At 30.7% G+C, this 25,455-nt stretch overlaps 4 protein-coding genes across 5 annotated transcripts; all 4 read left to right on the top strand.

The window, feature by feature from the left end:
* The first annotated feature begins 4,454 nt into the window (after nucleotides 1-4,454).
* LOC101210160 (E3 ubiquitin-protein ligase BIG BROTHER) lies at nucleotides 4,455-8,101 on the top strand. Of its 2 annotated transcripts, none has more exons than XM_011661152.2 (9): nucleotides 4,455-4,732; nucleotides 5,008-5,110; nucleotides 5,403-5,546; nucleotides 5,657-5,888; nucleotides 6,036-6,073; nucleotides 6,416-6,460; nucleotides 6,789-6,916; nucleotides 7,330-7,438; nucleotides 7,532-8,101. In XM_011661152.2, the coding sequence occupies exons 3-9, from the start codon at nucleotides 5,403-5,405 to the stop codon at nucleotides 7,598-7,600; spliced, it is 765 nt and encodes a 254-aa protein (XP_011659454.1). In that variant the 5' UTR covers nucleotides 4,455-4,732; nucleotides 5,008-5,110; the 3' UTR covers nucleotides 7,601-8,101. The 2 variants fall into 2 exon arrangements, with proteins under 2 accessions (XP_011659454.1, XP_011659453.1); XM_011661151.2 differs by having other exon boundaries at nucleotides 4,992-5,110.
* Nucleotides 8,102-9,079: 978 nt separating this feature from the next.
* On the top strand, nucleotides 9,080-11,272 carry LOC101206114. Its single transcript, XM_004135881.3, has 6 exons — nucleotides 9,080-9,349; nucleotides 9,459-9,511; nucleotides 9,721-9,776; nucleotides 9,892-10,383; nucleotides 10,642-10,819; nucleotides 10,902-11,272. The coding sequence occupies exons 1-6, from the start codon at nucleotides 9,205-9,207 to the stop codon at nucleotides 11,043-11,045; spliced, it is 1,068 nt and encodes a 355-aa protein (XP_004135929.1). The 5' UTR covers nucleotides 9,080-9,204; the 3' UTR covers nucleotides 11,046-11,272.
* A 1,584-nt stretch (nucleotides 11,273-12,856) lies between these two features.
* LOC101206351 (ATP synthase subunit O, mitochondrial) lies at nucleotides 12,857-16,875 on the top strand. Its single transcript, XM_004135882.3, has 6 exons — nucleotides 12,857-13,109; nucleotides 15,119-15,169; nucleotides 15,344-15,587; nucleotides 15,705-15,817; nucleotides 16,308-16,394; nucleotides 16,478-16,875. Exons 1-6 carry the CDS (start codon nucleotides 12,984-12,986, stop codon nucleotides 16,604-16,606), a joined length of 750 nt encoding a protein of 249 aa, XP_004135930.1. The 5' UTR covers nucleotides 12,857-12,983; the 3' UTR covers nucleotides 16,607-16,875.
* Nucleotides 16,876-20,627: 3,752 nt separating this feature from the next.
* Nucleotides 20,628-23,014, top strand: LOC101210412 (transcription factor MYB83). The gene is made up of 2 exons (XM_004136069.3): nucleotides 20,628-21,073; nucleotides 22,394-23,014. Exons 1-2 carry the CDS (start codon nucleotides 20,799-20,801, stop codon nucleotides 22,974-22,976), a joined length of 858 nt encoding a protein of 285 aa, XP_004136117.1. The 5' UTR covers nucleotides 20,628-20,798; the 3' UTR covers nucleotides 22,977-23,014.
* The last annotated feature ends 2,441 nt before the right edge of the window (nucleotides 23,015-25,455 follow it).

The following is a 25,455-nucleotide window of genomic DNA, read 5'->3' as shown; positions in this document are numbered from 1 at the left end:
ACCCAATGAATAGATACTCTAATTATCAGTACAAAAGTTTTAAAATAAATATAATTGAATTGATACTGTAATTGTACTATCAACCTTTATAAGAGGTTTGATTATGTTGGTAATAATAATAATAATAATGTAGATGATTATACAAATATATTTTTGTGTGGCTTGGTTGGGTAAAAAGAAAGAAAGAGAAATATGTTAAAAAAAAAGAGAAAGAGGTAAGAGAGTGGGTCCGAGGGGGAGAAAGAAACAATAATATGGTTTGGTAATAAAAAAGCTTCTTCTCAATTCTCAATTCTCAATTCTCAATTCTCATCCTTTTGCTTTGGTCTTGTCCTCTAACAAGTTGGACAGTTTCTTTTGTTTGATTTTACGTCTCTATAAAGATTTTATAGGGAATCCCATTTCCCCCTTCCTTTTCTTTTCATTCATTATCCCAACCCTTCAAATCATCTCTTTGTTACTTACCTCTTCAATATTTCTCCAATTATTATTATTATATAATAAATAAATAAATAACTTATGGTATGGAGATTTTCCAATTTTTACATTACCAAAATCTTTTCTCTCTATTCACTAAACCACTTCATTAAGGTTGGATGAACTTTGCTTCTCCACATATTATCGAAATTGTTAGTTATTCTAGTACTAAATCTACCTTACAACCCTCTCTCCACCTAGACCAAGTCTTTTTTCTATATAGTTTTAATTTTCTTTTTTGTATATATATAAAGTCCTTAGATCTCGATTAACTCTACAACTTTTTAAATCTTACATCCAAATGTTTTAATATTTAAAATTTTAACTTTTAAAAATCACGACGAATTTGATATTTCAATTATATGTTGTGTATATAGTATTATTATCTCCAATAATTGAATATTTTTTAGAAAAAAATCATTTGTTTGAAAATAATTCCAAAGCAAACAAAAAGTTAAATTTTAGCCGAATAAAAAAAAAACAAAAAAAAAAACAAACTACGAACATGCATTTATGTTAAAAATTTACTATGGATTACACGGTAGATATTTGAATTAAAAAGTAAATGAAGTAAGTGTAGTTTGAAATAGTTTAATTAATCAATAAGTACAATGAGATGTAGTTAATTAACAAACTTAGAAGTAATAACATAATTATGAGAAACTAATCCCCAACATCAGCGGGGTTGACTCAATCAAATTAAATAGAATCTGTCTTTGGAACAATTCCCCTTTTTCTTCTTTTCAATTTTATTTTTGTAAAATTGTTGACCAACTTTTTTAATTTTTTCTCCCAATTTCTGAAATGAGCAAACAATAAATTAATTGGGTTTTAATATAATAATTAGAAAGATAAAAAACAATAAATATATTTTAGAAAAAAGGGCAAAAGAATTAATTCGTTGCTTGGGAGCAAGGTTTTGTAGTGGTCCTTTTTGCCTAACAATTTTTACTCTTTTTTTTTTTCTTTCTTTCTTTCACATGGAAATATGATTATGACTCTGACCCATTTTTCACAAATCCCATATTTGTTTTCCATTTTCTTTCAAATATTATTTAAATTTCAAATCGAATTGAGTTTACGTTGGTGACGTGGAGACCATCGTTGATATGTTTGATTGTTTGGTAACCTACGAAGAGAGAGAAATGAATGTGTTGAACGTAAGGATTTGGAAACAATTTAATATGGTATGTTCGGTGGATAATTAGGTGTATATATCATAAACGACGGTATATATTATAGCGGTGATATTTTTATATATGTTTTAATAATTAGGGAGTAGGTTTTTATTTTAAGCTATTGGGTTTTGGTTAACACTTTGCTTAGAAGGTGTGGAGGTAGGAGATAATGATGATGTTGAGAGCAAATATCTCATCATTTTACTTACCAAATATCTATTATTCAAAATACCTTTTGTTCTTATGCTTAGCTAAGTGAGCAAGTTTTAATATTAAACATTCAAAAGAAATTTCAAACATTGTTATAAGAAAAAAAAAAAAAAGCTTAGGCAGTGATTAATAAGTCTACTTTTTGTCTATAAAGTTTTTTTCACACCTCGTTTTAGAATTCTTAAAAGAAAAACACTTAATTCATGACCAAATAACAACCACAGAACACTATAGGAATACTATTTAGAGTATTTAAGTAAGTAATACCATATTTTATTTGTTCACACTATAAATTTATCATTAAAGTTAATAGATCCAAATTACATTTAAAAGTATGTTTATATGACCTATTATAATACATAGAGGGAGTATGAAATTAGGGTTGTTGACCTAGCGGTCAAACAAACGTCATGCATGGGTGTACAATAAATGTCTTGCTATTTTAGTCAACAAATAGTAATAGTAGCACAAACTAATTACTCTGATCCCTAACCAACTCGTTGTGGACGAGGGGGAGAATGCTATCTAGAAAACCATCTTTCTAAATAAATAAAAAAATCATCGTGAAATAAAGTCATAAGTTATTCTCCTCTCTCGATACGTGACAAGAAACATAAGTATTAACTAAGTTTTCAACATACAACACATCTTCAACGAGAAAATCTTACTCAATAAAGCCATTAAAACATCATCGAGTTAATTACGTATAATGTCTTGTTGTTTAGAGTGAATGAGAATCCAATTCATCACAATCACCTACTAAAACTCAATATACTTCTACAACTCGTAATCTTATGTGAGATTAGTAGAGGGTTGTGTTACGAACCCATTGCATGTAAAGATGGAAATGAAGAAGATAGGAATGAAGAACAGAGAGTTGGGTAAATGACAGTAGATTTGGGAGTATATGAAAATAAAAGTAAAGAAGAAAAAGGAAAGGAGACACAGCTAAAAACATTCCCCCAAAAGAATGAAATAGTAAAGAAATAGGGAAAGGAAGGAGATAGGGGTTATTGGGAGAAGACATAAACAAAACAATGCAAAGGCAAAGGCAAAGGCTAAGATACAACAAGACAAGGCAATTGTTTTTTGGGTACTGTCAACTACTTCCACTTTTACATCACCAAATTTCAAACACACAAACACATTTTTCATTAAACTATTCCTAAAATCTTATCCTCTTTTTTCCTTTTTCACCTTTATACGTTAAAATATCATTTCTCATCCAATCAATTTTCTTAAATTTTAGTTTCTATACTTCCGATTTCGATAACGAAAATAAATACATACAGGTATGAAAATTTACTTTAGTAAAATAATATCATTCTTTAGTGTGTATTTTGGATTTGATGGGCCAAAAAAACAGTGAGAGAAGTGATTTATTAAAACAAGAAAAAGAAAAACTACAAAGAGAGAGAAAGAAAGAAGAGATGAGAAGAAGGATAAGATTCAGAATCAGAAGAATCAGAGACTTTAGAAACTTTGTTTTGGTAATAACTAAAAATTCAAAAGCACTTCTGTTTCTTTTGTTTCTAACACATCATTTTATTTTGTACCGTCTAAGTTGTACCAATGCATTATTTCTCTTTCTTTCTTTCTTTTCTGTTTACTACAAGTCAGTTTATTAACTTATGATATATTACCTTCAATATTTAATTCTTTATTGCTCTCTATCTCTGTTAAACGATGCTTCCAATGACCAAGTACGAGTTATCCAACGCATTGTTATTTTTGATTATTTTACGTCGTATGTTCCTTATTTATTGATTTTATAATACTAGCAATGTAGTTTTATGAACCTATTTTCGATAATAAAAGTTTATATTTAATTACGATGAGATCTATAAATATAGTAGAGAGTTTCGAAACTAGAACCGTGGTCATGTTACGAATATATTGGCATACCCTAAAGTTATAAGAACATGTGAGGGATTAAATAAAGACTTAAGTTTAGAAACAAAAGCTTTATTTTATATTTTGTTCTTCTGATGCTTCATGTCCTGTCTCTCAGTCTCACCTCAACTGAATTTAATTGCCTTTACTCTTCCTTTCCTTTCCTTTATTTGTTTATTTTTCTCAAGTATTTTTCCTTTTAAATGCCATTTCTTAGAAAAATAATAGTTTTCCCTTTATGGTTCCTTGGGATATTCCTAATCTCTGTAACATGCTCTCTGCCAACTAGAATAGCTTCTCTGCTTCTATGGAAAATATGTATACTTCTCAAAAATGGTAAAAATTTCATTTTAATGGAAAAACAGTGATTATTTTTTCTGTTCTTTTGATATTTGAATATGATCATACTTTCGTTGAATTTATATACTAAATTCTACAGTATAATTCACGTCAATATGTGTGTATATATATATCTTTAACTTTGTTTTTCTTTTCTGAATTTTATTTTATTTTTCTTGAATAGTGTTTCTGACATAAAAACATGTTTGGCCAGCAAGAAAAATAAAATAAGATAAAATGAGGCCATGAACATAGAGTGGACCACCCTTTTATTTATTTATTTTTTCGAGAAAAATACAATCTTTTTCTTCTCTCTCTTTAGTTTATCGAAATAAATACAAGTAAAAAAAAAGAGAAACTTGTAAAATACCCATTTGCCATTTGAAGAAGATTTCAAAGCCCATTCCAAGCAGCTTAAAAACCTTCATTTTGCAAAGAGATGGAAGAAAATGGATTATAGCCAGAAAACAAATTGAAGAACAAAGAAGGAAAGGAAGGGTACACAAAACCATATAACCCCATTTCCTTTCATTTTCATCTCTCTCTGCTAAGACTCTGCCAGAAATCAAGAGTTTTGGAGAGAGAGAGAAACAGAAAAAAAAAAAAAAAAAGGAGTTTTAGAGAGAGAGTTTAAGGTCATTCTTCCATTTTTCAAGCTTCTCTTGTACCTCATTTCTCAAGCCTTTATTTTTTGTTTGTTTGTTTGTTTGATAAGTTTTAGAAGAAGAAGCCTTTTTTTTTTGTTCTGTTTTTATTGTGGATATTATGAAGATTCTAATGAATACTGGGATCTGTACCTATTTATTTTTTGCTCATTTGTCTGTTTTTATCTGATTCTTAGGATTCTTTAACATCTTTAATACTCATTTGTCTACATTTGTCTAATTCCTTCAGATTTTTCCTCTGTCAGAGTGTGAAGAGTTTCTTGGGGAAGTTTCTGTTTGGCTATCAAGTAAGAAAAATCATAAGATTTTTCTTTGTGTTTTTCGTTTTGGAGACAAAAGAAGTTAAATGTAAGTTTTTCTTTTGGTTTTGTGTAATGTTCATGTTTGTTTTAAAGTTTTTTTTGAATGTTTTTAGGGTCTGTTTCCTATTTCATTGGATAGAAAATTTCAAATCTTCAATTTCCTTTGCTTTCTCATCTTTTCCTCTAAGTTTTATTATCAACCAAACAGATTGTTGTGGATAAGTTCATTCTAAAGCTTTGACAATGTAGGTTTTAAGTTCATTTCATATTTCATTTTGTTTGATATGTTATTTTCCTTTTGGTCTTTTTTGCAAATGTTACTGTGATTGTTGCTTAAGATGAATGAGGATAGACAAATGGAATTGCATTACATGGACACCGGCTTTCCTTACACGAATACAGAGAGCTTCATGGATTTCTTTCAAGGGCTTCACCAACATCAAGTGCCTGCTTATGGCAATGCTGTACCATTGCTCGATCAGGTAACAGAGCGGGTCATGAAAAACTGATGCAATTTATTTGTCAATGCTCGAGCTCGAGTTTTGTCATTTGAGAGAATAATATTGGAAATGCACGGTGATTTGTTTCTCAGGGAAATGCTTACTGGTCAATGAATATGCAATGTTACAAATTTGGAGTATCTGATCATGGGAATACGTATTACGGCCATTCGGAGGAAAGTCACCATCTACCACCTTCAATGGATGTTGGTGAAAGGGAATGGGAGTATCCTACTTCAGCGATGAATGTCGAAATCCCCGAACCATCCTATGCGCCATCCGTGGAGGAAGATGTTGTAGATGCTCATTCTATACCAGAAGAATGTAAGTGTTGACAAATTTGATACCGAGTCTGTTTATTTCATACTTTTCAAAGCTAACAATGAGTTTGTCACTATCACATCGTCCTGTTGAATCGTTGGTACGTTTGGATCTTACCAGCATCTTGTTACCTTGTTTCCTGTTTTGCAGGTGATTTAAGCCATCGGGAGGAAACTAGTACGTCTCAAGTATGATGCTTTCTCCTTGATTTCGCAATATGCCTTATTTTTCTGTTATGACCATGATCTACTTAATGCTCCTTACGAACCGTGGCTTAGTAAAAAAATTATTTGGTATCCTTTCACGTAGTTCAGTAAATAATGAACTAGGGTTTCATCTTATTATCATCAAAGGTTGTAGAATGTTCATCAAATGTTATTACTCTTAAAGTCTTAGTTTATGTCAGAAAGTTTCTCTTTCTGATCAGTTTTGTGCCCAACGAAGTTCCATTGCTTTTGAACTATGGGAATAGGTTCCTTTTTTATTTGGTAGGGCTCATTGTATCAGTCTTCTTTTGTTCGTCTCTTCAGGTTACATGGCAAGATGAGATTGATCCTGACCACATGACTTATGAGGTATGATTTCAACTCTATCATTTACAAACCAGATTTGTTTAAGAACATGTTTTAAGAAATGTTCTGTAAATCTTCAATAGATTGCCCTATAGAAGTTGAGGCTGTTCTTCACTTGAAACCAATGTTTTATTGAGCGCATGATTATTTTGGTTTAAAGAAAAAGATTTTTAGCTCAATTATCAACTAGCCGCTAGTTTCTTATGGCCATATGAACTATGGTTGGTTGTCAAATAAATGGGATCCACAGAAGTTTATTGTATAAAACAGAAGAGTATAAAAGGACTGCCTTTAGCCATGACTGTGCAGATGATCTTATATGGTTTTACAGGAACTGTTGGACTTGGGTGAATCAGTTGGAACTGAAAGTCGGGGTCTTTCTGAAGAACAAATAAGTTTGCTTCCGACTGCACGATGCAAGTTAACGAGCTTTTTCTCAAGAAAAAAGCTCGATGAGAGGTCAGTTTTTGACAAATGTTACATTTCAGTTATCTTGCACCATCTTTGTTAATCTGCTTTACTTGGTGGGTATATGAGAAGACTCCTGTCAGAATAACTTTGAATCATCTGTCAATAATCGGTCTGGTGTCAATGTAGATGACAGTTTCTATAAACCGAGATGTTTAATCGGTTTGGTGTCAATGTGTCTACACTGAAGTCATATGGATCCATTTTTCTGTCATAGTACACGTTAATACATTCACTTTGGTTTCTTTAGTTTTTAGTGTAGCAATGTTGAACTCGAACCTCTAACCAATGTTACGAATAAGATAGTCATATGAGACACAAGAAGATGTTTACATCTTGGTACTTTCTCGATACAGTATTCATTACTGGAATATTTGATTGTACTTGTTTTGTTTCAACTGCAGATGTGTGATTTGCCAAATGAGGTACAAGCGAGGGGACAAACAAATAAAATTACCCTGCAAGCATTTCTACCACAACAAATGCATAACCAAATGGCTCACCATCAACAAAGTCAGTAATTTTCTTGGCATTCTCATATCATACTTCCACCATTTCTGTTCTAACTTGATGTTCTACCTCGTCACTCACCATCGTTTTTATCAGATATGTCCAATCTGCAACATCGAGGTGTTCGGAGATGGAAGCACGAATGCATCGGCCAGTGATAACTGACAGTAGATTTTGGAAGCTCTAACATTTTGTTCTTGTTCATCTTTTCCCATTTTTGCCTTCTCACTTTCATTTCTCTCCACATTTTGTAAATCTCTACTTAACTAAGCGAATCAAGTACACTCTAATCCTTACTCTCTCCCTCCCCACGCTTGCCTTATGATCAACAGAAAGAAAGAAAATGTAACCCCTCTTCTTAACTTGTTAACTGCTTAGCCTTAAGATTGAAGTCTAGTTATTTTCTTAGATTAAGATTAGATTATTTTGTAGTCATTTTACGGACTGGGGGTCGCCTCGAACTGCTTCAAATTAGGATGTTGTGGAGTTGGGGTGAGTTAGATTAGGTTAATATAGACGTTTTGGATCTAACCCAATTGTTCGAGTTACATATTTGTTCAATCTAAGTGACTCTTGTTAGTGAAAGACCATGAATTCATTTGATCATTTATTTCAAGTTTTGTAAAAGAAATAGTGAGAATGATATACTTTTCCAGACTTTACTTACCTGTTTTCACTTGTTTCTGTCAATTTATTTTTTGTATTGAATTTTGTTTGTGGTTGGCTAAATTTCATAGTATTTTAGAAAAGCTTATTTTGCTTCTATCCTTTATTCAGCTATATCACAGTGTATTGTATTGTTGTTTTAGTGGAAATTTGAGGATACAAACCTCCAACCCAAATGTTAAGAAAATTATAATATAATTTTCGCTCACATATTTTAAGATCTAGAATTAGGAAACGGTATTAATAATGATTTTAATGTCACAAAATAAATAAAGTGAATATGTTTTTAAGGTCATTTTCAAATCTAACAATACGAGCCAATATATTTATCAAATATAGTAGCATTTTGGATTTTATAAACACCACTAGAATTTCTTCTATTTTATTGATATAATCTAAAATTTTGTTATATTTTGTAAATACGTTTAACCGTTTTTGTTGTTTACAATAATCTATGGTGAAAGTGCTATTATATATAATTAATGACAGACCACTAGGAGAGACTAATTTTAATATTTTAAAGTACAATGATCAAAATTTGACATTTAAGAATATAAAGACTTAAAATATAAGAACCAAAATTTGAGAAATTCTTGAAACTATAGGAGTTAAATTGTAAATAGACCTTAAGCATTAGCTTAATTATAAACATTATAACGACAGTTGCAAATATAACAATTATATTTAAATATAATAGTATTAATAAAAAGTTACAAATATAATAAAATCTGTTAAACTGTATTAACCATATAAATTTAATAATCATACATTTTGCTATATTTAGGTATTGATATATACTTAATTATTATTGTTCTAAATTTGTATAAAGTGTAATTACCTAAAACAAAAATAAACCGAGTTGATGGGTCGAAGCGAACCGGCCCAAAATTAAAAAGCCCAACAACCTAACAATTTATTTATAACTAAACAATAAAATATTAAGAAAAGAAAAGAAAAATCCTCCAACGGTCAAAACCAAGCTGCCCACAAAAACGTTCACAAAAAAACGCAGAGAATTCTCCAACACAACGGTCACTTCTTCTTCGTCATCATCTTCTTCTTCTTTATCGGCTTCTCCATTCTCCATCTTCTCGAGCACGATAATGGAACCAGCAAAAGTCGACTGGAAAAATGTTCAATGGAGATTCGTAGAGGACGAATTGTACGAGCACATCAACGCCCCCAAATGGGTCGATTTCACCGCGATCCACGACCCCGTGGATGATGAGGCCTGGTTTTGTCGACCCGGTGAGTTTCTTTTTCGATCGATCATGTTCTTGGATTCTGAACTCTTTTCTGTGAGTTCTTTTGCATTTTTAGGTAATGATGGGTTTTGTTTTCTTTTGGTTCTGTGTAGATTGTAAGCATCCGAAGACGGCTGAGGAATTACTTCGGGTAACTCCTACGAAGGTATCGGTTTATTTCTCTCTTTCATTTTCTTGACCTTTGATTTCGTACTGTTTGATTGACGCTTAAGCGGAAAGAATGTGAAGATTTTGCAGATTTGAGCTAAGCTAATCTGGCCAAATCAGGGCACAGTGCACATAGTTTTCTCTTTTCTTTTTCTTTGCACGTATGTTCTTTTCTTCTAAATATACTGCCTTGTTCTTTTTTTGAAGCTTACAAGCCCGGGTTACAGCACTGATACTCTTCAATCCAGTGATCGTATAGGAAGGTACTGTAGTTCATTAAAATAGTTTAAGTTTTAGTAACTTTGACAGTAGGATTTTCTTCATTTCAAATAGATCTGAGTTTTTTTTCTTCTCATTTCCCCTTTTGGGTTAATTCAGAGATGGAAAGTTGAAGAGAAGAGGGCCTCCTCAATTTTCAAATAATGAGAATCAGAATCCCAATTCTTCTACGCCTCCAAGCCACTCAGCCAAAGCTACCAAGGCAGGGATCAAATCGAGTGCAGAGAAGAAGCCATTGATGGAGGATGGGCAACAGAAGAACAACGGGGCACCATCGCTGAAAAGCACACTTTCAGCAAGGAACTTATTTGCAGGACGAGATATTCTGAATCAAATTACAGAGTTTTGTAATGAGATAAAGAGAATGGCTATTAGGGTAAGAGAGAGAGAGAATGTTAAGCAGCAATCAGCTGTGGAGAATGGTGTTGAGGGTGAGAAGAAATTTGCAGAGAAGGAGAAGGAGGTTTCGGCCAAGGGTTTGAATGATCTTGAAAAGAAGGAGAAACAGAGGAAGCCATTTGGTGAACTTAGTATAGAGAAATCTGATGGATCAATCAGCAACAGTGTAAAGCAAAAGAAAAGGATCAATACGTGAGTAATTTGTTTTCAATCTTCTTGCTTTAGACTCTTGCCACGTTTTGTTGTGTGTTTGTGAATCGTATGCCTAATATAAAAGGGTAAAGCAAAAAAAAAAAAGGATCATTATTGTATATGTGTGTTTGCGAATCATGTGCTGTTTGTCAATCATGTGCCTAATATGAAAGTACCATTTTTTTGGCTTTTAAGCCTATGCCAGAACACGTTTTGTTGTGTTTAGCCAATGATGAGTTTATACAAAATTTGATGCAGCAAAAGTGCGGCAAACGGCGAAAATGTCTTGATCCCTCTGGACTTGGAGAGAGCATGGCACAAAAGAGACGACAACACACTGCAAATCCGAACCAATCCTCCATCTCCTCAATGCTTTTCCAGCATACGTGCACCGAACAAAATTCCTGCTTCAAAAGCGTCGAGATCTAGACTTAAGGTAAGGAATGGAACCATGAGTTTTTATTATTATATAACAGCTGCTCAAACTTCTCTGATTGATCATCTGTGTTTTCGATTAGGAGAAGGAAATGGAAGAGGTAAAGGAGGTGACAAAAGGAGAGGTATCTGCTGAGAGAGTTAAAGCCATTTCTTCTGTTGTTGAAAAAGAAGCAAAAGCATTGGACGTTCTTTGGTTTCTCAAGCCTTGCACTCTTTCCAACTAAAAAGTTCACGAAGACTTGAGCCAAAGTGTCATTCATTTAGAATATTCTTTCATTCTTTTTGTGTTGTACTCATTTCTTGTAAGCTTACAGATAATGGAGAAGTTCCATGTTGATAAGATTGCTGTATTTAGCCACCAAACAAATTTTCTTGAACTGAGTTTCATTGAATAGAAAAAGTATTCTTTACAATATAATAACACACCATTTAGAGAAAGTTGTGTCTTGCTGCTGTATTTGTATGAACTTCTCTTGATTTTCTGCTAGAAATGGTGCTTATGGTTTTGGTTTTGGTTTTCATACGATCTTAATCTTGGTTTGCCTCTCCGTTAGGCAACTCGAGCAATTGTTGTTTAAGTATATATAATATATGTATAATGTATGGTCTAGCGAGAGGTCAGTTTTTTTTTTCTTTGTTCCCACGTATAATATATATATATAATTCACTTTTTTCTCTTCTAGTTTTAAATGAAGAAGTCTTCCATCCCTCTCTTCATGGGCATGACTCTCAAAAGCTTCATGAGTTTATTAGTGGATGACACGACCTTTTCTAGCTCAATCAATAGTCGGCTTTGTACTTATACAGAACTATATTAAATTAGTAAAATAGTAAAACATGTTTCTAAGAAAACACCTGTTAAAGAACATGCAAAAGAAACACTCTTTAACTAGAAAATAAAATAGAAAAAAAATTAACCAAGTTTTGAAACTCTCAGTTTCTTTAGTCCTCAACTCATAACATTGTTTATAATTAAAAGAGGCAAGTTAAAAAATGCATGATGAGCAGTGATGAGAATACTGAGAAATTATACTTTATTAAATGGAAGAAAAAAAGAAAAATTCTGTGAGTTTACCCTCTGTATGTATGTTGAAAACACTTGATAAATGAAAATTTGATGATGCCTTATTGAGAGTAGATGTAGGTGACCACTATAATCCTCTACATATTCTTCTTCTTCCCTTAATCTTCATACTTAAGTTCTTGCTTGAAATGTTTTCTACTTGAAGAATTCTTCTCTTTTGCTGTATTTGCAAGTTTGTAGTTCCATATCTGTGTTTTTATTTTTTCAAGTTTGAGAGTAAATGTACAGCAATACAATTCCTTTTGATATATGATCATTTTATGAGACTTGTACTAAAAACGTGGAAGAAAGGTAAGTTGTAAAAGTGAACAGAAAAGTAACATGGAAGAGAGAATTTCTTGATGAAAACCCACTTTTCACTAACAACCTCAATAATTAAGAACAAAGGAATAACATTTTCCTTTCTATTGGATTTCATCATAATTGCATTTCATTTCTACTTCAACTCTTCACACGAATCCTTTCTCACAAACAAAGGGTCAACATAATAGACCAAAAAACCGATCCAACCAACGATATTGGTTTGAGAAAGTTTCAGATTGAGAAATTTCCAAATATGTTTCATAGTATTATACCAACCGACCGACATTTATTCATCGATGATCAAAATCAGTTTGAACATTTACTAAATCAACCATAATCGATTCAGTGACAGTTTGATAAAAAAAATCGATTCCAACTAATGGATGATCACCCTACTAAAAACTTATACTTCTAGAGAATGTTCTTCACCCCATACACCAAAATGGTTGTATCATACATGTCAAACAATGTGCCAATAAACTTACGAATAAGCCCTATTTGATGATAAGTAAATTAATATTGTGCCTTTGCGACGTGGCATTATTACAATGGCTGTAGCATCCTACGTGTCATACAAGCATGGGTTTCTACTTTTCCGGACCGATCATACAACATGTGCAATGCACGTGCCGGTTCTTCAACCGGCTCCATCAACCTTGAGGCTTCTTCACTTCGCAAAAAAAAGTTCTCCGCTTTGTAGTTCTGTCCCATTAGCTGTTCGCTTCAGTCCTTCGTCAATTAGAAAAAACTAGGGTTTATCCTTCCTTTTTGTGAAATGGCTATGGCTGGGCGTATGAGATCGATCATTCCTCAATTCAATCAGCTTCTGAAATCGGAGTCACAGGCTCAGAGATCTGCTCTTACAAGAGCCCTACTTTGCCCCACGACTGCCAACTCCGAGGTTAGAATCATTTATTTCTCAATCTATTTCGTCTCCTACTGTGCTTTCCTGTATATGGGCTTTGATTTCCTAATATCCATTTGATTTGCGGGAAAAAGCAGGGATAAGAAGTGATGATGGGCTTTAGTGCCGTCAAATCGTCAGTGATGTAGAATGAGGAACGATTAGCGAATCCCTAATGGTTTTGCTTTTTTTTTTTTTTTTTTCCCCTTCATGATCGATTATGATTTTGCGAATCCCTCATCGACATTATCGATATGGTTTATAATTGAATACAAGCTTGAGAAATAAAGACGATTGGATGGGAGCTTAGGCATCGTACATCGGAAAGATCATGGAGATGAGGCATTCCCCCCTGCTAAAGAGGGTTTTAAACGAATGGCTTTGATCTTAATTAATTAAGTGGGTACCTGGGATGCATGGTTTCTTTTTTGTAAAGCACTCCAATTTAAGGTTTGTATTTAGCTAGTTTCAAGAAATCATAGGAGTTCTTATATATGCTATGGAGAATGATTCTTTTGGAGGTTCGGTTTAAGTAGCTCGGAAGAAGAACCTTGCAACATTTTCTTAAGAATTTTTGTGGCATCTTTCGGTTTGAACCTTGTTGAAACAAACTTTTAAAAAAGGAAAAATCAACTTCTAGCCAATTCAGTTGGTGATGACGAAACATGTAGTAATGTATTTCCGTATGTATTGGTTTCTTTTGCAGTTCACACAAATTTGGGGAAAAATAACTGAAGGAGGTCTTTCCTTTGCTATCTTCCTTGCATACTTAAGTTTCTATGAATCCGTGTCCTAACTCCTAAGTGAAATTGTTGCTTTTTGGGACTTTTTCTCTTCAAATTAAACCTATAAGAAAGTTATGCCTTAGAAGTTGAAGCATCGAGGGAAAGCACTTACTATAAGCAGGAACACAATTTGATTTCGTCTATTTTTTTCTCTGATCTCTGCCTTGGAGTTTCCATTACATGGACTTGGAGGCTATAATATTTTCATTTCAACAAAACAATCTCTTCACTTTTCAAGCATTAGGAAAAGACTCACTCAAATGGTTTTTGCAGGGTCTTGTGAGTTACCGAAATGATGGGCTTGGGTAAATAGTAATTTTAATGGAATACTTTTTGGTAGACAATCAATTGCTTGGTTGCCATATGTCAATTCCCTTTTTGTTTCTAACAATTCTTCTCCATAGAAAGGTTGGGTAAACAGTCTCTGACCATGTATTTTTTATTTCTTCCTCAATGGAAGGTTATTTGTTCACCAAAAAACATTTTTCCTTCATAATTTGTGATATTTTTCTTCATAATTTCTGATATTTACACTTTCGGTTTAAAAAACAAAATCAGCCAAACCTGATGAGATTGACGCCATTTTTAGCCAAGCTAGTGATTGCTCATTCAAGTTAACCAGTAGAAGCTCTTAATATTATGTTCTACCTGTTACCGTACTTTGCTGGAATTTTGAATAGGGGAAAGGAATATGATGAGACGCTCAATTGAACTAGGAGAGCTATATTCAATCTTCTACGGGTAAATGGAAGTTTCTCCACTTAATTTAGCACAAACTAGTCCTGAATTTGTTGGTTTTTGGATTTCGCTGAGAGCCAGTTCCAAGTAATGGTGGCAAAAACTCCTGTTAGCTTTTGAAAGTATTTACTAATCTCTATGTTTCCTCGCCTCCTATTTTTTCTTAGTAAGCAAATAGATTCGTAAGTTGATTCTCAAACTCCTGCTTGCAACTCAAAGAAATTCCAAGTTCTTTGTATTCATTTCCATCATGGATCGTTATCTGTTTGGCCTCCAGAGTCTGTCTTGAATGTTTTGCTTGAGTAGGCACAAATTATAGTCTGCTTCAATCCTCATGGATGTGAAATTTCTGGTTGTCATGTGTTTGTAGTTGTTTATATTCAATCATTGTATTGTGACCATTCATCTCTCAGCTCTTGATTATTGAATCAACTTAATCCTTTCATTGAATTAATGTGAATGTTTGTTTTCCTTCAAGTGCAGATCTCGAGGAACTATGCAACTTCTTCCAAGAAAAGCGAGGCAAAAGTTAAAGTAATGGAACTGGCTTGCATTTACTAAGACTTAAAAGTTTCACTAGTTTTATGTACCAGTTATCTTCAGTTGTGGCTTAATGAAATGCAGAGTATCATGTGACATGTTTTTCCGATATATTTACACATAATTTGGTTATTTTCATTTAGCTCTCTTCTATGTATGGCATTGTAGGTTCCTCTGGTTTTGTTTGGGGGGACTGGAAACTATGCCTCTGCTTTGTACCTTGCCGCAGTAAAAGCTAATTCCTTGGATAAGGCTGAGAAAGAGCTTGTAGACTTTGCCGAGGCTTTAAAGAGAAGTGCCACCTTCTCTCAGTTCATTAGTGATCCCACAGTGCATAAAGATACCAAGGTCAAGGTTATTAGCGATGTTTGTGCTGATGCTAAGTTTTCAGAAATTATGAAGAACTTTTTGGGTATTACTACTACTCATAGCGTTAAAATTTTGATGTTTTCTTTCTTTAATTTAAGAAAAAATGGTATGTTTAAGTAAACAATTTGATACACCATTTCATAATCACACTCCTATCCAGCTGTATTGGCTGAGAATGGAAGGCTGAAATACGTAGACGGCATTGCAAAGAAGTTTCAAGAGTTGACAATGGCTCATAGAGGAGAGGTGAAAGCCATTGTGTCTACTGTTATTGTAAGTTCCCGAGCTCCTATAATGAAATTCATTATCTTCCATGGTTATAAGTTCTAATATGGCATATGGCTATCATTCATTTACCTATATAGCGCTTAATTCTTTTGCTGTACATGATGCTATTGCATGGTTTTATATTAATTCGGATTCAACGTCCAAGAACAAGTTAATATACATAGATGTGGGACTTGGCAGGTAATGCTTAGGATATAAATGTATTGCCTTACACCTTGTTATATCTTGTAATTACAAAGTTTAAAAAAAAAAAATCAATGTTAAAAGTTGTAAAATGTGGTTCAGTTTCTCCAAGTGTAGAGATATTTAGCTTAGAAATCCCAACTTAGTATTTGAAGCCATTAGGATGATAACATAAAACCAATGGAAGTCTGGTATTAGTACTTGAAACCCTCCTGTTTTTTCTTACGAAAGAAAAAAAGAAAAAAGAAAAAAGAACAAATCCTTCTGTTTTGAAATTTTCATTTTGCCACAGCCCCTTCCTGCTGAAGAAGAGAAAGAACTGAAGGAGACTCTACAGTATATTATTGGAGAGGGGAAAAAGGTCAAGCTTGAACAGAAGGTACTTAAAATCACAGGGTTTGCCTATTTTTTGGTCTGTTTTAGCCCTTTTATCAGGCACATCTAATCTCTTGTATATGCCAGATTGATCCAAGTATTCTTGGCGGAATAGTAGTAGAATTTGGGGAGAAAGTGTTCGACATGTCGATCAAGACCAGAGCAAAACAGATGGAGCGGTTCTTGCGAGAACCTGTGAACTTCAACAGCCTCTGAAAAGGGTAATTTTTACATTATGGGGATCCCTTCTTCCTGCTTTGAGCTCTCTACCATTTTTCAACCATGAAAAGAGAACTTTTGGTGTTTTCCTCCCCTTTTTTTGCCTTTGCATGACGGGCGGCAATGCCTCTCTTTCTATGTATGATGCCAATAAGAAGTTGATTTTTCTTCATAACTATATCCATGTTGGACAATTTAAAATTTGACGAATATGTGCAGTCATATTGGAGAATTTGATTATGGATTAACATGTTCATCTTATTCTTTGGGTTTGGTAGTTTGGAGTTAAATCTAAGTTTTCTTTAGTTACATTTTACCGATGAGTTATGGCAGAAAAAACTTATTTCAAATCATAAAGAATAATTTTTGAAGTTGGAAAAAATTAAATGACAAAAGAAAAAAACCTAACCATATTTATTAGAATAATAGATTTGTTTCAAAGATCCAATGGTGGTGTGGTTTGAGTTTGCATAATTCGAGGTTAAAAGCTCTATATGCTTATTATCATATAGGTTAATTTATCTCAATTTTTGGGTTCAATCCATGTAAAATTAAATAGCACAAATTCCATCCCAATTATAATTACATTTTTTCATAATAATAGTTGGATCTTTAAACTTCTAAAAATTCTATTCTTTCAAATTTATAATAATTATAAAAATTCTAGACTTTCAAACCTATAATAATTATAAAAATTAGATTTAAACTTCTAAAAGTTTTAAATTTTTAAAATTGCTAAAATTAGAATGATAAGAATTAAAGTTCTAAAATAATATAATATAATTATTTAACAAATGATAAGAATTAAAGTTCTAAAATGATATAATTTGTGTAAGTTTGAAAATCATTTTAAAATTTAGACAAGTGATTTGTGTAAGTTTGAAAATCATTTTTAAAATTTAGACAAGTAGGATGATTTAACTTTTAACTTTGCAAGATTAAGAACATAAGTGCAACAACCATTAGTGAATCTTAAATCTTTATAACTTAGAAGAAAATGAGATTGATGGTTTGAATAAGATCGATGGTTTGAATAGATTTTCAAGCGATTAATATCTAAAAACGTTAAGTCGTTTTTGGAGTAAATGAGATGAGAATGTAGAGTAAAAATTAACAGAAGAAGCAGAATTTGGGAGAAAAGATTTACTGACTGCAGTAAATTCTTTATTTCTGTATGTCTAGGATATTTACATCAACCAAGCTTGGTATTTATAGATTCTTGGCAGCAACTGATAACTGTCTAACAGATTAACTAACACAACTAATACAACAGAAAATAACAGATTAACTAATACAACTAATACAACAGAAAATAACAGTCTAACTACTTTTATTGTTAATAAAAATAGTTTTAGAGTGTTTAAACAACTTTAACAGCTCCTAAACAAAAGTGAATTTTTCTAAATCATGGGTGCAATCCACAAATAAAAATATGGAATATTTTTAGCACTCTTTTGAAATTCCTTTTTATGAGAAGCCAAATTGAGAAAACTTGCTTTTCATCGCATAAATGCATTCATTTTTATTTGTATTTGTATTTACTTTTTACTTTTTTAAATGCATCCATTTATTTATTTATTTTGGCCATCTATTGATTTCTTTATTTAATTCAATTTTCTTTGTACGATTTTATTTTTGGGTACTTTGAACTTTTCACCCTATGATTGGTCTGTCATTGCTTTTAAAGCCTCTGGAAGAAATTCCCACAAATTATTTCACCAATTATTAGAAAGTTTGTGCCTCTAAATTCTTTCCAATATCTCCCCAAATTTTCTATATATATAAAAGAAGAAACCCTTAACATATATCAAATCTCTTAAAAAAGTGATTCTCACACGTTTTTAAATCAATATAATTTAAAATTATCATTTCACTAAATAAAATACATTTGATGGGCAAACTTTTTAAGCAATCCTCTAAAAAGAACGAAATTTTTTTAAGTATCTCGGTATTAATATGCTATTTGAGAATACAAATTTCCTATACAAACAAAACAAAATGAGTATGATACTCTCTTAATACTAAAAATATTTCAGTTGAGATTGTCACCTACTCATCATTAGAGGTAGAGAATTTGTAACTATTTTTTTTTCTTCAGTAGTTATATAATTGAGAGGAAACCAATTAATGTGTTCATTATTAATTAATAAAGATAAAGAGAAAATAATATAAATAATGTATAGATATATGATATAGGGGGTCTGATTTGCTTTAGAAGTTGGGGATATAATTTGGTTGAAGAGTATGTTAAAAATAGGGTTGTTGGTTTAAATAATTAAAGTTAGTGTCCATTGAAACACATTTTCAAAACCAAACAATCATATTTAATTTAGAAATCAAATTATAGATGCAAAATAAAAAAAAAAGGATATTTTTAAATATAGTATAACGAATCAAAATATTTATAAAAATTCTAATAGTACATTAATAGATATTGATAAAATTTGAAAAACTTGCTATATTTTGTAAATATTTTAAATAGTTTTATCGTTTATAATTTTTGGGTATTATTTTCCACCGACTTACCGAACTCAAAAGCACTTTTTTTTTTAAAATAATATTTTTGTTTTCTCTTTTTCTCTCCCTCGATTTAATACTTAAAATTCACGTGTAAGTTTGGAGAGTGAGAGAGAGATTGATTGATTATGTGAAGTGGAAGCAAAAATGTTTGGGAAATAAAAGAATGATGATTACCTTGTGAGTGAAGAAAAATATTTCATTTAAAAAAAGTTAACCTAATTGAGTCAAAGACAAGAACACAACCCTTCTCTCTCTTCCTCTTTTTTTAAAAAAAAATATTCGAGGAGGTTTGAAAATTACGAGTTTGGATCACCGACTAGATTTAGTAGAAATGCTTTTGATAATTTTTCTATTTTTGACGATATCTTTATATAATATAGATGATATGTATAATGTATATAAAAAAAAAAATCAAATAGATGATATCTATACCATTAAAATTTTATACAAACAAGTTTATGATTTTTCCTATAAAATTTTAGCAGTCTTCTAAGAATATAATTTTTCAATTAGCAATTATTATTTATGTGGTATATCAATCTGAATTTGTTTAGATTTTACAAACAAGTTTTAGGCCACAAAAGATAATGTTGCATATGATTAGAAAAAGGTTGTGAGAGTTGATTAAGAGTTCTTGAACATTCAATTTTATAAGAGTTTTATTAGACGGTAGAGATTAAATTTTAAGAATAAATCGTACGGATCACTCAATTCAAACATTTTTCATAAATTAAACTATATGATATTAAATTAGTAATTTAATTGATATAAATAATATAGTTTCAAAAGTGAACTTGTGTTGCTAAAAAGTTTAAATCTTTTACTTCATGTTAAACTTAAATAATATATATTTTTTTAATTCTCCAACGTGTTTGAAAGAGTTTAATTTTGAAGGTCGGTGGATGACCTCTATAACAAAATACAAAATTCTTCAACATGAGAAATATAATAGAGCAATGACAAACATTGTTATATTGTTAGAGAGATCAAATTGTTTTAGTTTGGATAGTGATGACTTAATCTCTATCAATATAGCTATGTCAATAACTATATTATAAAATTATGGATATATGAATGAATATTTTTAAATGTATTTTATAAAAATAACCACAATTAAACCTTGTTTTGAAGGTAAATGCAAGACATATATATTTAACATATCAATATATAGATACTTCAACTATATCAATATTAAGTATTTTTATTCTGGACCTATATGAATAGTTATATATTTTAATTCTCTCACTTTTTGTTGATATCGAATCTTCTCACTTACAAACATATCAATGTTTCAATGGACATTTCAACCCACTCTTCTCTTCCTATAGGTCCCCTTCCAATCCGTTTTGTCCACTCAACCCTAGCTAGCTATATGAATAAACAACCAACAAAGAAATATCCTTTCTTTTCATTTTCTTCTCTCTCTCTAGAGAGACATTTAGTCATAGATTGACATTCTAAGCAACCCCACAACCACATCGCCATCATCATCACCGTTACCACAACATCAAGCCTTCCCCCCCTTCCTCTAATTTCCCTTATACATATAAACATTATATTATTTCACACTTCCAACTACACAAAAACACATCACTTATATAAGCTTTAAGTACTGCACATTATTATATATATATACAGAGAAACAATAATATAAAGGTTAAACATATTGATGAGGAAGCCAGGTGATTGTTCAACCGCCGCCGCCAACATCCGTCTGAGGAAAGGGCTTTGGTCGCCGGATGAGGATGAGAAGCTAATGAGATACATGCTCTCCAATGGCCAAGGTTGCTGGACTGACATTGCTCGAAACGCCGGACTCCTCCGCTGCGGAAAGAGCTGCCGTCTCCGATGGATTAACTATCTCCGCCCTGACCTTAAACGTGGAGCTTTCTCTCCCCAAGAAGAGCAACTCATTCTCCATTTCCATTCTCTTCTTGGCAATAGGTAACAAAATTCATTCATTCTAAACCCTCATTCCACATTTTAAATAATAATTTTGTTCTCACAAATTTATTGGTGTAATTTTTAAATACTTTTATTATAAAATTTAAAAATACATATTCACACACACATATGTATTATTTCTTTTATTACAACAAAATTATTTTACTATTACTTAATTAGTTCTTGGTTCTAATATATTATCTCTTTGGCATCTTAATTGTTTAGTTCAATTAGAGTCCATGAATATTTTTTGTTATTATGAGTTTGGTTGTCGATGTGGTTTAGTTTAATTAGTTCACTGAGCAATAATTCTTCTTCTTCTTATATATATATATACTTCACAAAGATACAAATAGACAGCAGCTACTCTCTCAACCACATTTTCTCTTTAATATAAACAAATTAAAATTAACTTCCCCTACTTTTTTCTTTCAAAATTATTACTATTATTTAATTAATTTTTGGTCTAATTATATTGAGTCAAAATAATGTAGGCCATACTTTATGGTTAATAAGTTTAATTTAGTATTTTGATTTGAGTGCAAAATAATTAATACAATTGAATCCACATCACTTGATCATTAGATGAAAAAACAAAGAGACAAATTCATTTCATTTAAGTCAATTAATCATTTAGTTGTTGGATACATTATTTTCTATTGGGTTAATTACCATTTACGAATTGACGTACTAAATTAAATAGCTTTTTGAGCTTTTAGCTTTTTAAGGATTAAGGTAGCTTATTGATTTGGTGAAGTGTGTTTTAAGAAAACTATGTGACTTTCGGAAACTAAAAAGTAGTTTTCGTTTTGAAATTTGGTGAAATAATTAATGTTCATGTATGTTTAGTTACAGAAAAAAGGAACTATATATATATATGAAAATTAAGTTTTGTAAATACTACTTTTACTTTTTCATTTATTTGTATTGTTATTTAATTTTTAAAAGTTGTGTATTTAGAATAATTCAACCATAATTGTTATAAAAAAAAATATATAAAAAGTAACTTTAAGTAGCTATCAAACAAAACCTAAAATCGAGTCAAAAACCAAATATATAGTACACAATCAAACGTAGTCTAAAAGATAATTTTCAAACATTTCTCTAACATATGATTAAAAAAAATTGATTATAAAATTATAAAAAAAACACAGACAAACCTAATTTTCAAATACTAAATCAAACGAAATAATATTTAACAACAGTGATATCAAAACTTTAAAACTAGTATTTTTCAAAATCCAGTAAAAATGTGTATATATTATATACATGTAAAATTTAATCAATATATGTTTTAACGAAAATTTGATATTTTATCAGATGGTCTCAAATAGCAGCACGTTTACCTGGACGAACAGATAACGAAATAAAGAATTTCTGGAATTCAACGTTGAAGAAGAGAATGAAGAACAATCGTAGTTACAATATTACTCCATCTCCAAACCTAAGCCACTCATCCGAACCTAGAAGTAGCAACAACAGCTTTGTAGAGCAGCCAAGTTCATTCGAACCATTATTGTTCTCTACATTATCAAACGACAACTACCAATTATTCAACACGTTTGAGGATGGTGGTAGTGGTGGTGGTGTTACGGAACAAGGGTATTTTGGGGATTACACTACAACAACAATATTAGAGGCTAAGGACTTTTATGACTATTCACATCTTCCTCCACATGGAAATAAAGACATTATTATTGAAGAGATTAATAAGGTAACATCCATGAATCTACAAGAAAACAACTATGAATTATTCAATAATAATGATGAAATGAGTTTTGAGGTGGAGGATATTTTTGGAAATAATAATAATTGTCAAAATAACCAATCACTTCAAGATCATTTTAAAATAGGACCTAATTGGGATTTTGACCCTTTTATCCTTGATTTCCAAATTGATTAATTAACTTTGAAAGAAAGTATAAACTTTTTTGTTTTTTATTTTTTACTACTATTACTTTTTCTTTCTTAATAAAAAAAAAATGTAATTGTTATTTTCTATCTTTTTAAGAAAAAAGTTAATTTCAAAAATAGATTTTTCTAAAATTAATTACTTCAAATATTTTAAAGTTTTTTTAAAAAAAGTAAATTGCTTAAAAGTAGCAGTTCTTTTGTAAAAATAAAACATCAAACAATAATCAATAATTTGATCATTTTGTTCGTTTCTTCCTCCAAAACGGCATCGTCGTGAAGATCATCGTCAAAGAACTGATAATTTTCTTCAAAGAGAAATGTGAATGATGAAGAATTATTTTGTCCTATAAACTCGCTGTAAAATTAACCTACATATTGTGAAAAAAATTTAGAAGAGATCAATAGAATTATGATTAGAGTTGTAATTTTTTTTCAAGAAATTTTATAATAGTTAATTATTTGCTTATTCAAATATCATTATTTCATTAGAATATTTCATCTAATAAGTCTATAATTTTTTTTTGATAAAATTTCGTGAGTTCTCTTATTAAAATATCATCCACGTATATAACATGGATTTAGATATAATATAAGATCAAACATTAAGAACATAAAAATCTTATACCATAAAAAAAAGAGTTCACACCCTCGACCCAATCGAGAGATCCATAAACAATAATAAAACGTTTAAGTTTATCCATATATACCCATTGTGTCATATAATGGTTATGAATAAAAATGGTTCCACACGAAAGTGGAATATCCACTTGTTTTCCTTTTACATTCTTTTATACTTTACATTACTTTTGTTTATTATTAAACAAAGTTTTTGCGTTCCGATCTCATGTCCTCCACATGAAAGTGCACTTGCCACCTCACCTCTAATTTTAGAGTTTTTCCTTTTCTTTTCTCAATAATTACAGTGTTGATGGTAACGAAACGAGAATTTTCCACGTCGTATTAATTTAAATTTATTATTGCATACTCGATACAAAGTTAGTATTTAAAAGTTATGTGAGGTCTATAAAGTAAATAATAAATTATTTAATAACGTGTCAAATAATGAATGAAAAAAATAATAGGTACTATATGATAGTATTATATTACTTTTAGTGTCATCTTTATTAATTTTTTAAAATTAAGTTCAAATATTATTTTGATGTCTATACTATTTTTATTCTAGAGATTTTTTTATCGTGGAAAAATTTATAGTAAAAGTATGTTATAAGAAAAATTGATTTTGTTTTCATTTTAATAAAAGTTGTTTGGTTCAATTGAACAATACAACAATACTCAACTGGTTTCACCAAAAGAAAGAAATTGACTATTCCTCATATTTTTGTGAGATTCACGGTGTAAAGAGTTAATAAAAGTCATTAGATGATATTAAAAAGTTTGTAAGTCGTACTAGTTAAATAATTTCTTATTAAACCAATCAAAGAGTTCATCTAACCTAGACTAACTGCTTAATTCCTATATACATTTATTGGTAAGTAAGCTTAGTTAATGTATGAGCACGACTTCCGTCGTTCTTAAAGATCATAAGGTTCAATCTTCTGATTTATAGTTATCGTACCTAAGTAAAATCACAAATATTGAAATATGAAGGCTTCATATACTTTCATTTATTACCGTACGAAAAAGAATGAAATGAGAAATATATTCATGTTAATTAAACAAAAATTACATATTTTAACATTTCATTCCTTCAAATCTAAGCAAAAGGCCTTTCCTTGATAGGTGTAAAACTCATGCAAAATATTGTAATCCATACTTTATAGCAACTTAATTAAATAACATTTTTACTCAACAAGTTACTTTTAAAATTCTCAAGAAAAACAATTATTTTTAGAAAATAATCCTAACCTATTTAATATTTATAAATATAATAAAATGTTATTCTCTATCGATAATAGACATTACAAATAAAAAAATTTCTATGTTTGTAGATTAAACAAATATAATAGTGTTTAACAACTTATATTTTATTTAATTATTACTACGTCGGTATGAAAGATTTTCTATTCTATATAGAATCACAAAATAAATATCTAATAAATTAATAGATCGTTTAGGGACGTATGTAAAACCTAACAAGTGTGTTTTTTGAAAAGTGAAAGCATGCATGTAAATGAATAAGTAATAACAAAAGCAAAGAGTAAATTAATAAATGATGGATGTAAAGGAGAGAAAATGACATAGGAAGGTTCGTGAACGCATGCCTTTCAATCATCCCTTCACTCAACCATAGGACCATCCAAATATATATATTAAATAATGATCTCTTCACTTATACTTTAAAATATACATCTAATTTTTCCTTTTATACTTTTCCTTTAGTTTTTGTTTATGTTTGGTTACTTTTAATCAATTTTAAATTCAATCTACAACTAGTCAAATTGTTTATTTTCTTATAATAAAAATATTGTCTATCACCCTTTTACTATCATTTTTAAATTATATTAATA

Source organism: Cucumis sativus, chromosome 7 (genome assembly GCF_000004075.3).
Source record: "Cucumis sativus cultivar 9930 chromosome 7, Cucumber_9930_V3, whole genome shotgun sequence".
NCBI lineage: Eukaryota > Viridiplantae > Streptophyta > Magnoliopsida > Cucurbitales > Cucurbitaceae > Cucumis > Cucumis sativus.
Note: the sequence above shows the minus strand (reverse complement) of the source record. Positions and strands in the feature narration are given on the sequence as shown.

Coding starts and splice junctions, on each gene's coding strand:
- LOC101206351 (XM_004135882.3), top strand. CDS start 12,984: ATGGCTATGGCTGGGCGTATGAGATCGATCATTCCTCAATTCAATCAG. Junction 13,110..15,118: donor CCACGACTGCCAACTCCGAG/GTTAGAATCATT, acceptor CTTCAAGTGCAG/ATCTCGAGGAACTATGCAAC. Junction 16,395..16,477: donor AGGTCAAGCTTGAACAGAAG/GTACTTAAAATC, acceptor TGTATATGCCAG/ATTGATCCAAGTATTCTTGG.
- LOC101210412 (XM_004136069.3), top strand. CDS start 20,799: ATGAGGAAGCCAGGTGATTGTTCAACCGCCGCCGCCAACATCCGTCTG. Junction 21,074..22,393: donor CATTCTCTTCTTGGCAATAG/GTAACAAAATTC, acceptor ATATTTTATCAG/ATGGTCTCAAATAGCAGCAC.
- LOC101206114 (XM_004135881.3), top strand. CDS start 9,205: ATGGAACCAGCAAAAGTCGACTGGAAAAATGTTCAATGGAGATTCGTA. Junction 10,384..10,641: donor CAAAAGAAAAGGATCAATAC/GTGAGTAATTTG, acceptor AATTTGATGCAG/CAAAAGTGCGGCAAACGGCG. Junction 10,820..10,901: donor CGTCGAGATCTAGACTTAAG/GTAAGGAATGGA, acceptor GTTTTCGATTAG/GAGAAGGAAATGGAAGAGGT.
- LOC101210160 (XM_011661152.2), top strand. CDS start 5,403: ATGAATGAGGATAGACAAATGGAATTGCATTACATGGACACCGGCTTT. Junction 5,889..6,035: donor TCATTCTATACCAGAAGAAT/GTAAGTGTTGAC, acceptor CCTGTTTTGCAG/GTGATTTAAGCCATCGGGAG. Junction 6,461..6,788: donor CTGACCACATGACTTATGAG/GTATGATTTCAA, acceptor ATGGTTTTACAG/GAACTGTTGGACTTGGGTGA.